This window comes from Gouania willdenowi, chromosome 4 (assembly GCF_900634775.1).
Source record: "Gouania willdenowi chromosome 4, fGouWil2.1, whole genome shotgun sequence".
Taxonomy (NCBI): domain Eukaryota; kingdom Metazoa; phylum Chordata; class Actinopteri; order Blenniiformes; family Gobiesocidae; genus Gouania; species Gouania willdenowi.
The window spans coordinates 748,104-759,015 of NC_041047.1; the positions used below are offsets into that span (position 1 = coordinate 748,104).

Below are 10,912 nucleotides of genomic sequence, written 5' to 3' on the forward strand. Positions count from 1 at the left end.
ATTATCACCATCTGTTTATTTCTAATAAAATCAGATTAGAAATAAGCAAGAAGTTCATACTAAATAATACTGGTTATAATAAATATATAATGAGTATTAAAACACACACACACACACACACACACACGTATGGATCAAGGGTTGTTTGTGTTACTGGGAGAAACTTTGCACATTTCCGAGCGTTTCTGTGAGAAATCAAAGGTTATTGAACGTTATCTTCTGCTGATTGAGGATGAAGTGCCTTCAAATAAAAGTTTGAAATAAAGGGAAATTAAAAGTGTTTGTTTGTTTAAATTAAAGATTTTTTCTCATGCAACGTTTCTCTGACTTATGTTTTTCATCTATTTTAACAAACAGAATTAAAATTACACTATTCCATCTTTATTAATGTTATTCTATAGTTACGTTAAATGTTGAAGATTATTCACTATTGTTTTGTTTGTATTTAAAAGCTTGAAAAATGAAATAAAACATTTCACTTTATTTTGAAGTTCTGAACAAACCATCAACGGTTCTGGATGGATGGTGATGGATGATGATGGATGATGGTCATTTGTGTCCATCCCAGCCTGTGATTGGCTGATCTGGTTAGATCAGCAGGTCTGGTCCTGGTCAGTAGATGATGGAGCCACAGTGGGGGACAGTCACTGCTGTGGTATCTGTCATTGTGTCCTTGGGCAAGGCACTTCACCCACATTGTCTAGTGGTGGGAGGGGCCTATGGTTCACTATGGCAGCCTCTCTTCTGTCAGTCTGCCCCAGGGCAGCTGTGGCTACATTAGTAGCTTACCACCACTAAGTGTGGAGTGAAAGAATAATGCTTTAATTCTATAAAGAGCTTTGAGTGTCTATGAGAAAGTGTTATATAAAATCCAATGCATTAATAATATTATTATTATTATTCTGGTATTTTTGCTAAATTCAAAGTATTGCAGTGCTGTGTTTGTCCTGCAGAGGGCGTCCTCCATTCACACCTAATGAGATTTGACCCAAATAAAGCCGATGTTTCTTTAAGCCTGAAACCGTTTAATACAGATTATTATTATTATTATTATTATTATTATTATTATTATTATTATTATTATTATGTCACAGGACTGAGGCTCTCTATGAACACATACGTAAAAAATTAAAAATATCAAAAATATGTACTAGAAAATTCGATTTGTAAAAATGCTAAAAATAGAAACATAATTTGAAAAAATAGAAAAATACCAAGTATTTGTTTTTAATTATGACGGCGTATTAGAGCCACTTTAAAATAAAATCAAAGTCATAATTTTTATGCATTGAGAAGTGATTGATTACAGGGTTATCAATGTTCATTTCAACAGGGAATTGTGAGTGCTCTACTATTACCAGTTATTTAATATACAACTTTATTCTTATAAAATTACAACTTTAATCTAAAAATATTATGACTTTAATCAAGAAATATTACCACTTTAATCTCGTAGTCCTCTGATTACTTTTATCTAAATGTGGCCCTAAAGCGCCGTCATATTTAATAAATGATGCCATAACATGTAAGAACATTTATAGTTGTGTGTAAAATGATATAAACTATTGATACATTAAAATGGCTTTTAAACAGAAATAATAGAACACGTGAAAAGGAAGCTTGAGAGTGTAACAGTGTGTTTGTCCTGCAGAGGGTGTGTGTGTGTGTGTGTGTGTGTGTGTGTGTGTGTGTGTGTGTGTGTGTGTGTGTGTGTGTGTGTGTGTGAGAGCAGACACAAAGGATGTTTCCTCCGCTGAGTGAAGATGATCTCTGCGTGTTTCTACATCTCTCTCAGATTTACAGGTAAAATGTGTTTATTTCTGCTTCATTTTCACATTTAATCACACACACACACACACACACACACACACACACACACACACACACACACACACTGTGATGATGATGATGATTAAATCATTTCTCTCACAGAGACAAAAGCATTCTTTAGACTCTTTGGGACTTTTATTATTTTTAATTATTTATTTATTTTCTCTCTTTCTTTAAAACACCTTTTCAAAATAAAAAAAATTAATTAGTTTTTTTATTTTCAGTATTTTCTGCAGATTAACAATAAACTAAGTTTCTTATTAATCTGCTAGAATCTTGTTTTCCTTTGAAGTTGGTTAAAACATATTCCATGGTGTGATCATCATTATAATCTTTATTAATTTTATTTGAATGAAGTTTGTCTTTTTTTAAACTATTACTGTAATAAATGCCCTATTACAATCCTTTATTTTCAAACCTTGTATTAATGAAAAACGTGAAATCAAATAGTTTATCAAAGAAAACCATCTTTAAAAAATCACTTCATGTATAGAAATCAAGTGATTTTATGTCAGTTAAAATGTGTTATGTACGTTAATTCCAGCTGTGCTGCTGATGTGCTCGTGGTGCGTTCAGGGACTGCGTGTGGACGTGTCCCCCAGGCGCCCCCTGCTGGAGCTCGGCAGACGCTCTCAGTTGTTCTGCTCAGTCAGCGACTGTCCGTCCACACCCAGTGTGTCATGGTCGACGCCCAACGACCGCCCGCTGTCGGCCGATGTTAGCACTAACCGTAGCGGCTCCAGCCTGACCTTTGACCCCGTCACCACCGACCATGAGGGGGCGCTGCTGTGCACGGCGAGCTGTGGAGACGAGAGCAAGCATGTGACGGTGGTCGTACAGCTTTACTGTGAGTCTTCACTGGTTCCTCACTGGTTCCTCACTGGTTCCTCACTGTGTGTTTCTCCTCCAGCGTTCCCTGAGCTCCCAGTGATCAGTGGACAGGAGCAGCTCAGACTGGGAGTAGAGTCACTCCTCCTCTGTGAGGTTGACCAGGTTTATCCCACTGAGAGCCTCAGGCTGACGTGGACCAGAGCAGACCTGGTGCTGCAGACCAGGGTTGGAGACCCAGTCGACCCAGTGTCATTTGGCCCAGGATCGGTTCGTTCCCAGTACAAGTTCACCCCTCAGGTGGAGGACGAGGGTCGAAACATCAGCTGTAGAGCCACACTGGACCTCAAGGACCTGCTGGAGTTTCAGGAGCATCAGGAGCTGAGCCTGGACCGTCTTCGCCGAGAGACCAGCATCAGCCTCAGCCTCCTGGGTGAGTCGGTCACCGTGACAACGCGTCTGTGAGTCTGTCACCGTGACAACGCGTCTGTGAGTCTGTCACCGTGACAACAAGTCTGTAAGTCGGTCACCGTGACAACGTGTCTGTAAGTCGGTCACCATGACAACGTGTCTGTGAGTCTGTCACATGACAACACGTCTGTGAGTCTGTCACCATGACAACGTGTCTGTGAGTCTGTCACATGACAACACATCTGTGAGTCGGTCACCGCGACAACGCGTCTGTGAGTCTGTCACCGTGACAACAAGTCTGTAAGTCGGTCACCGTGACAACGTGTCTGTAAGTCGGTCACCATGACAACGTGTCTGTGAGTCTGTCACATGACAACACATCTGTGAGTCGGTCACCGTGACAACGCGTTTGTGAGTCTGTCACCGTGACAACGCGTTTGTGAGTCGGTCACCGTGACAACGCGTTTGTGAGTCGGTCATTGTGACACATTTGAGAACGTTTGAACTTTCTTTGACCTCGGTGTCTTTTGTAATTGTTGTTATTTATTGTTGTTGCTTTTGTCTGTAGCCCCGCCTTCAAACACCTCCCTGTGGGTGAGTCCATCTCAGGACTTTGTGGAGGGGCGGAGCCTCTCCTTTACCTGTCACTCAGACGGAGCTCCACCCCCTTCACTGGCGCTGAGCAGGGAGGGGGTGGAGCTGAGTAGGGTTGACTCTGCCCCCTCCCTCACCTTCAGCCTTGGCCCTGCCTCCCTGCAAGACTCCGCCCTCTACCAGTGTGAAGCAACCAATCAGCTCGGACAACAACTGGTGTCCACATACGTCAGTGTGAGAGGTTTGTTTGTTTGTTTATTGTTGTTTGTTTATAATTATTTATAGTATTATTTATATATTATTTATTTATATATATTATATATATATATATTATTATTTATAGTATTATTTATATATTATTTACAGCCCACCCTCTACAGGTAGAAACCAGTCCTCTGCTATCGGCTGATCGAGGCTCCGCCCTGGTTCTGTCCTGCAGAGCGTCAGGATGTCTCAGACCCACCATCACCTGGAGCCGCTCGGACCAGAACCAGAATCGGAGTGTCCTTCAGGGGGCCGGGAACCAGGACGGGCTGTCCCTGCTCCGCCTGCAGGACTTGGACCTCCAGGACCAGGGAGAGTACCAGTGTGAGGCCGAGTGTGACGGAGTGAGCCGGACCAGAACCATCCAGGTCCGCCTTTACGGTCAGAATCACAGCTTTGATGTCTTTGATGTCTTTGATGTTGTTTGATGGTCAGTGGGACAATAATGGGACAGAATCGCTGCATTACCATGGGCTGACCTTTCAAAATAAAAGCCTGTGATCAGCAGATGAACAAACCTCCCTCAATCATTTGCTGTGTGTCTTTCTGCTGTGACCTCAGAGGTCAAAGGTCGCCCAGCATTGTTGTTTTGTCAGCAATAAAAATGCCATTCACACAGCTGGCTTTTCAAAATAAAAATGTCAGCATTAGAATAATGACGAACCTGATCATTAAAACAGAGTTTTTATAGTCATTATGTGTATGTTTGTTGTTGTTTTGCTGTTATGAGTACATTATTGTTATCTTTTTGTGTATTTATCTTTCCTGTTTTTTAGAGTCACTAGTACAGTGCCCGTTGGAAATATGTATTCAAATAGTAGGAGGAGCTTAAGTAGAGTTGTCAATTATGACCAAATGAGTATGTGTTTGAAGGTTGTATGTACATACTGTACTCTGTAGTGTTATAAAGGGTTTATTTGTGGGTGTAAAATAAAATAGTGTGTGTGATTTATCTGGTTTAATTCTATAAGACATGAATATGATAAATGTGTTTGTTTGTTTTATTCATTTTTATAGTTTTTGTTTGGTGTATTTTTCTGTAATGTATGTTATTTGGAGTCATTATGTGTGTTTTTGTATCTTTCTTTTTTTGTGCATTTTTTGTATAATTATTGTTTTTTGTTGCTATTGTAGTGATTCTGGAGTAATTTTGTGTATTTTTGTATAAATATTTAGTTTTCTGTATTTCATATTTTTTGTTGTTTGGTGTATTTTTCTGTAATGTAAGTTTTTTTTAGACATTTTGTGTGTTTTTAGAGCCTTTTTGTATATTTTTGTGCATTTCTTTTGTTGTTTTTTGTACTTTTAGTATCAATATTGTTTAGTTTTGTTTTATTTTACTCATTTAGTATATTTAACTTATGTGTGGTGAGAGCGTGTTTTGACATTGCATCAGCCACGTGCATGCACGTACTCCGTCACAGGTTGTTGAAATGCGTGAGACGCGCGTTAGTGAACAATTACACAAACAGTTACAGTATATGGTTTGAACAATGGGAACGTTGTTGGTAAACGACTCACCAGTGGCTGATGGTTTCTCAGAGAGGTAGCATGGCACGGTGATGAGACGGAGGAGGAAGTGAACTCTGTGAGTTGATGGGAATCATTTAAATAACCATGAAATATTAACTTTTAGCAGTACAAAAACATACTACATGTAATATTGACCTATTTTTTTTTGAACCCAATCAAACTGCGACACAGTGACGTCATGAACCCGAAATCAGAAGTATCGCACTCAATACCGAACTCATTACCAAGAGAGTTGTAATCTTGTTTTGCAACACCAAATGACTCCAAAATAACGAGAGTATATGTGGAAGATCTGGGAGATATTTGCTACACACACACACACACACACACACACACACACACAGTATTTGTGTTGTCATTTTGCGTTATTTGGAGTAATTTTTGTGTATATCTTCTGTTGTTTTGCTTGTGTGTAGTACTGTGGGTTTGCAGTCATGCTCTTTGTGTACTTTTGCTGTCATTTTTTACATTTGTTATTTGTTATGTGTGTAATTTTGTGTGTGACTGTTGTTGTTTTGATCATTTTTGTTGTAGTTTTGTGTGTTTTTTTAAATATTTTCTGTGTTTATCTTTGATTCTTGCTTGTCATTTTGTACGTTTACTTTAGGGGCCGCATGTAGCCCCCGGACCGCCAGTTGTCCATACCTGGTTTTCAGCCTGAGGAGATGTGGATCAGGTTCTGATGTTCTCTTCAGGGCTTTATTCAAACTGTTGTAAACGTGAGGAGGTCAGAGCGTGAGAGCTGAGTTGTAGAAGTCGGGCTTATCTCCAGGACCTGTTGAGTGTGTGTGAGAGCGTTTATTTCTGGACTTTCAGAGAGTGTTTGAAGTGTTCTGTCAGAACCTTCAGAACCTTCAGGCTGCATGGATCTGTTGGTCTTTGTAGACTTTATTTTCAATCCACCTTCCATCTTCCTCTCCAGCGTTCCCTTCAGACCCGGTCCTTGAGGATCCCAGTCCTGTCATTTTGGGTGAGGAGGCGGAGTCTCACTGTGACATCAGTGGTGTCTTCTCGTCCAATCAGCTGAGGGTCCAGTGGCTATTGGGGAATGTCACCCTAAAGTCCGAGTTCTTCGGGTTCTCGGGTTCCTCCATGAACGTGTCGTCTGTGCTGATTTACCGGGTCCAGGAGGAAGAGGAGGCGGTCCTTAGCTGTAGGGCGGAGCTTTTGACGGAGGGTGGAGACGTGTGGAGGACCAGGAGGACTAGTGTCCAGTTGCTGGTCCATGGTGAGTCCCTCAGAACCAGAATTATGGAAGAACAGACCAGCTCATATTTTACTTGTTGTTGTTTGTTGTTGTTTTTGTCTTTAGCCCCGCCCTCCAACATCTCACTGTGGGTGACTCCGACTCAGGACCTTGTGGAGGGGCGGAGCCTCTCCTTCACCTGCCGCTCAGATGGAGCTCCACCCCCTACGTTGGTGCTGAGGAGGGAGGGGGTGGAGCTTTGGAGGGCTGACTCCACCCCCTCACGGTCACTCACCTTCAACCTCAGCTCTGCCTCCCTGCAAGACTCCGCCCACTACCAGTGTGAAGCAACCAATCAGCTGGGACGAACTCAGGTGTCCACGTACGTCAGTGTGAGAGGTTTGTTTGTTTTAATTACAAACGCATAACAAACATACACACATGCACAAACACACACACATGCTACACAATCAAACCCGTCCACACACTAACACACATTTAAATGTTTCAAACACACAAAGTCAGACATTTATTATTAAAATCAGATCTAGAACTGGTCATACACACATTTATATCATCACACATTAACTATTGTAATTCTACATGTTTTAATAAGTCGACCCTAAACAGACTCCAGATCGTACAGACGCTGCTGTCAGACTTTTAACTGGTGCTTCTAGAACATCCCACATTACCACCATTCTTTCTACTCTGCACTGGTTCTAGTGAAGTTTAGAATAAACTATAAATATTAGTTATTACATTACATGAGCGTTACATGGTCAGACCCCTCAATATATCTCAGACTTGTTGTACCCCTACACTTCAGGGTGAAGTCTTCAGTCTTCAGACCAGGGTCTCCTAAAGACCCTAAAACTAAATGTAAAACCAGAGGAGACCTGGTGTTCCAGACTCTGGAATAACCTGCACCAGTCTCTCAGGGAGCTCAACTGTGTGGTTACTTTTAAAAACTGTTGAAGACTTTACTTTACAGAAAAACTTTTAGTTACTGGATTTTAAATGTTTTTATCCTTTTATAATGCTTATGGCCATGGTTTATTATTCTATTATGATGTTACACTTGTTGTAATATTAATATTTTCACCACTGCTCTGTTCAGCACTTTGTGATTTTATCTGTAAAAAGCACTTTATAAATAAATGACTTACAAACCTACAGGCAACATAAACACAACATAAAGACACAATTCTAATCCAAAAAACACACACGTTATAAAATGTGATCCGTGCAACACAAAGTGTGAACACAAAAACATGTGACACAAGCAGCCAGGAATGCAACACACTTTCAAAATAAAACAGACAAAAGTCAGCAGGAGAGCACACTGACACACACACACACGCACGCACGCACGCACGCACGCACGCACGCACACACACACACACACACACACACACACACACACACACACACACACACACACACACACACACACACACGCACACACACACACACACACACACATACACACACACACTAAAAACACAGTTTGATTCAAACAGAACAGGTCAAAGGTCACATCAAAGCAGCTGAGTCATCACTGTTACTGTGACCAATCAGAAACAAGCTACACACACACATAAATACGTGTGTGTGTGTGTTTGAGAAGTGGCCATTGTTGACCTGTACGTCGACCTTTAACTGTCACTTCATCACCTGATAATGTGTTAGTGTCCTTGAACACATCACAGCCTCTCTCTGTGTGTGTGTGTGTGTGTGTGTGTGTGTGTGTGTGTGTGTGTGTGTGTGTGTGTTAGCTCCTCCCAGGAACACGTCCGTCTTGGTCCTCCCCTCTACAGTGGTCCATGAGGGTCAAACCGTGACCGTGTGTTGTCAGGCCGTCAGTTTCCCACCTTCAGCAGCGTCGCTACGCAAACTGAACAATGGGGCGGAGCTTTACTCAGACAATGGGACTTTCCTATTAGTCAATGTGACGGTGGGGGACTCTGGACTGTACCAAGTCACCATGACCAACGACCTGGGACGGCAGGTCAGAGTCTTTAGTCTGAGCGTCAGAGGTCAGTGAACGCACCATAGCCCAGTTCGAACTGGTCCTAACCAGTTAGTACTGGTTAGGACCGGTTTAGACCAGTAACTCCTCCTCTTCCTGTCCCTACAGAGAGAACCTCAGAGCAAACAAACCAATCTGTGGCCATCGCCATCGCTGTCGTTAGCGGTGCTGTTTTACTGCTGCTGCTTCTGCTCAGCCACCTGCATCGATCCAGGAAGAAGGGGTTCTACCAACTGTCCCCCGCCTCAGTGCATGTGGGATTATAATCTGTTATTAACCTGTGATTATAATATTGGATTATATCCTGATATTATAATATGGGTTTATAACCTGTAATTATAGGCTGGGATCATAATTGTAAATTATTACAAACCAGAGATTACATCAGTGTAATATAATGGCACAATCATACCTGGAGTCTGTGCCCTCAGATTAAGATGTAGATTTACAAAAAGATATTATAAATGTTAGATTACAGAAGTCAGATTACATAAGAATGATAGGAACAGGATATTAAAACTATGAGATTACATAGAAATCAATAAAACATGGATTAGAACGAGGAATTATGAGGAGAGATTAAATTAGATGACTTCAGATTACATCATTGGGATTACAAAATGAGATTGTAACAATGTTTACAAAAGGTGATAATGACAGGAAGTGGATTACACTGTCAGATTATAACAGATTAGAACAACAAAGGGTTTTTAGAGCACAGGATCACCATGGTTACAACAGCAGATTATAAAGTACATGCACTCATTAATATGAAAAGTGTCTGATTTGACTCTGATTTACAACAGGTGGATTATGGGATTATGACCTGAGATTCCATCATAATTTTAAAGGGATCCTCCACTGTTTTCACAATAAAACCCTGAGGATCAACAGTCTGTGATTTACTCGCCTACGTCGGCCACCGGAGCATGTCAGCGTACTGTTTAAAGGTAGGGTAGGGGATTTTCAAAAGCTAGCATGATTTTGAATGTAGCCTCCTGATGGCTCTGCCTTTACCCCCCTCCCCCCCTCCCCTCTGTGCTCCGTCTCACTCACATGCATGCTCACAGCTGCTGCAGAAGAGGAGCTCATCACTTGTATTGTGTAGAAACGTTGTTGTCTCATTCAGTAGTAAGTAAACAAACTTTATCATTATATATGTTCAAAAAACGTGACTAAAAACTCTGTTTTAACTCTGTCAGCGGTGACGAGCTTTAAATGTGAACTCATGTATGTGAGGGATCTAGAATGACAGGGAGATAGAGAGACGTGATTGGTTAAAAAAAAACATTGGTTGAAGTTATTACAGGTTTACAGCTGCTACAGAGAACATAAGATCTTAATTTCTGTCAGAACATAAAGACAATTTCAACCTAAAACTTAAAAGTGTATCTGGAGAAAATTACTTACCCTAGCTTTAAGGGAGAGTAAAGGTTCCTTAGCAGAGACATTTTTAAAAATGTGTAAAAATGGTGGAGGATCCCTTTAAACTGTTATACCTGCATCCCATTGTTACGGCAGAATTTACGGTTGACCTCATTTGAAGACATAATTCATTGCTCTGGTTGAATGATGGAATCCAGGAGAAGCATTGATGATTTTATATAAAAAGTTTATTCTATTGCTAAGTAAAAAGGTACAAAATGGAACAAAGTGAAACAAAATTAGCGTCCGTCCAGGCGGACGTCCGAAGGAAGTGCCGCGCCCCGCCCCAACAGTTTCAAAGCTTAAGCTTTTTATACAGATAAGAAAAGGTCCCAACAGTGAGAGACAAAAGGGAGGGAGTCAGATGCCCATAGTGGCAATGTTGGAGGATGATGAAGATGTTATGAGAAGGTTTGGCTCCAGTCTTTATCTGTCTTGATAAGTGTGTACGTCAGTGTATGTCCTTGGCAGAGACTGTGCTGCACTGAGAATAATACGATCTGTACTGTTTAATCATGATTCAGCTGTTCAAAAGTGTAAAGATTAATGGAGTCGTCATGTATTAAAACATGACAAATTGTACACATGAACATACATTTGAGGATATGATGATGAATATAAAATTTGCCATGACATTCCCCACTTTTGGTCGCCTCAACGACCAAATCAAGAAACAAAATTATTATATTCCACCTTTGCTGTCTGTCAGGGTTAACCATTAGCATCGTTATTGTCATACATTGGATATATTCTTCTTTTGTGAGGCACGGATATAGACATATCAAGAAAAATGTGGAAATAAACCTTAA

At 41.0% G+C, this 10,912-nt stretch overlaps 1 protein-coding gene across 1 annotated transcript; it reads left to right on the forward strand.

The window, feature by feature from the left end:
* The first annotated feature begins 1,681 nt into the window (after positions 1-1,681).
* Positions 1,682-9,995, forward strand: vcam1b (vascular cell adhesion molecule 1b). Its single transcript, XM_028444948.1, has 9 exons — positions 1,682-1,803; positions 2,375-2,677; positions 2,741-3,091; positions 3,638-3,904; positions 4,030-4,308; positions 6,383-6,688; positions 6,773-7,045; positions 8,425-8,685; positions 8,787-9,995. The coding sequence occupies exons 1-9, from the start codon at positions 1,764-1,766 to the stop codon at positions 8,942-8,944; spliced, it is 2,238 nt and encodes a 745-aa protein (XP_028300749.1). The 5' UTR covers positions 1,682-1,763; the 3' UTR covers positions 8,945-9,995.
* Positions 9,996-10,912: the final 917 nt, after the last annotated feature.

Coding starts and splice junctions, on each gene's coding strand:
- vcam1b (XM_028444948.1), top strand. CDS start 1,764: ATGATCTCTGCGTGTTTCTACATCTCTCTCAGATTTACAG. Junction 1,804..2,374: donor CATCTCTCTCAGATTTACAG/GTAAAATGTGTT, acceptor CGTTAATTCCAG/CTGTGCTGCTGATGTGCTCG. Junction 4,309..6,382: donor CATCCAGGTCCGCCTTTACG/GTCAGAATCACA, acceptor CTTCCTCTCCAG/CGTTCCCTTCAGACCCGGTC.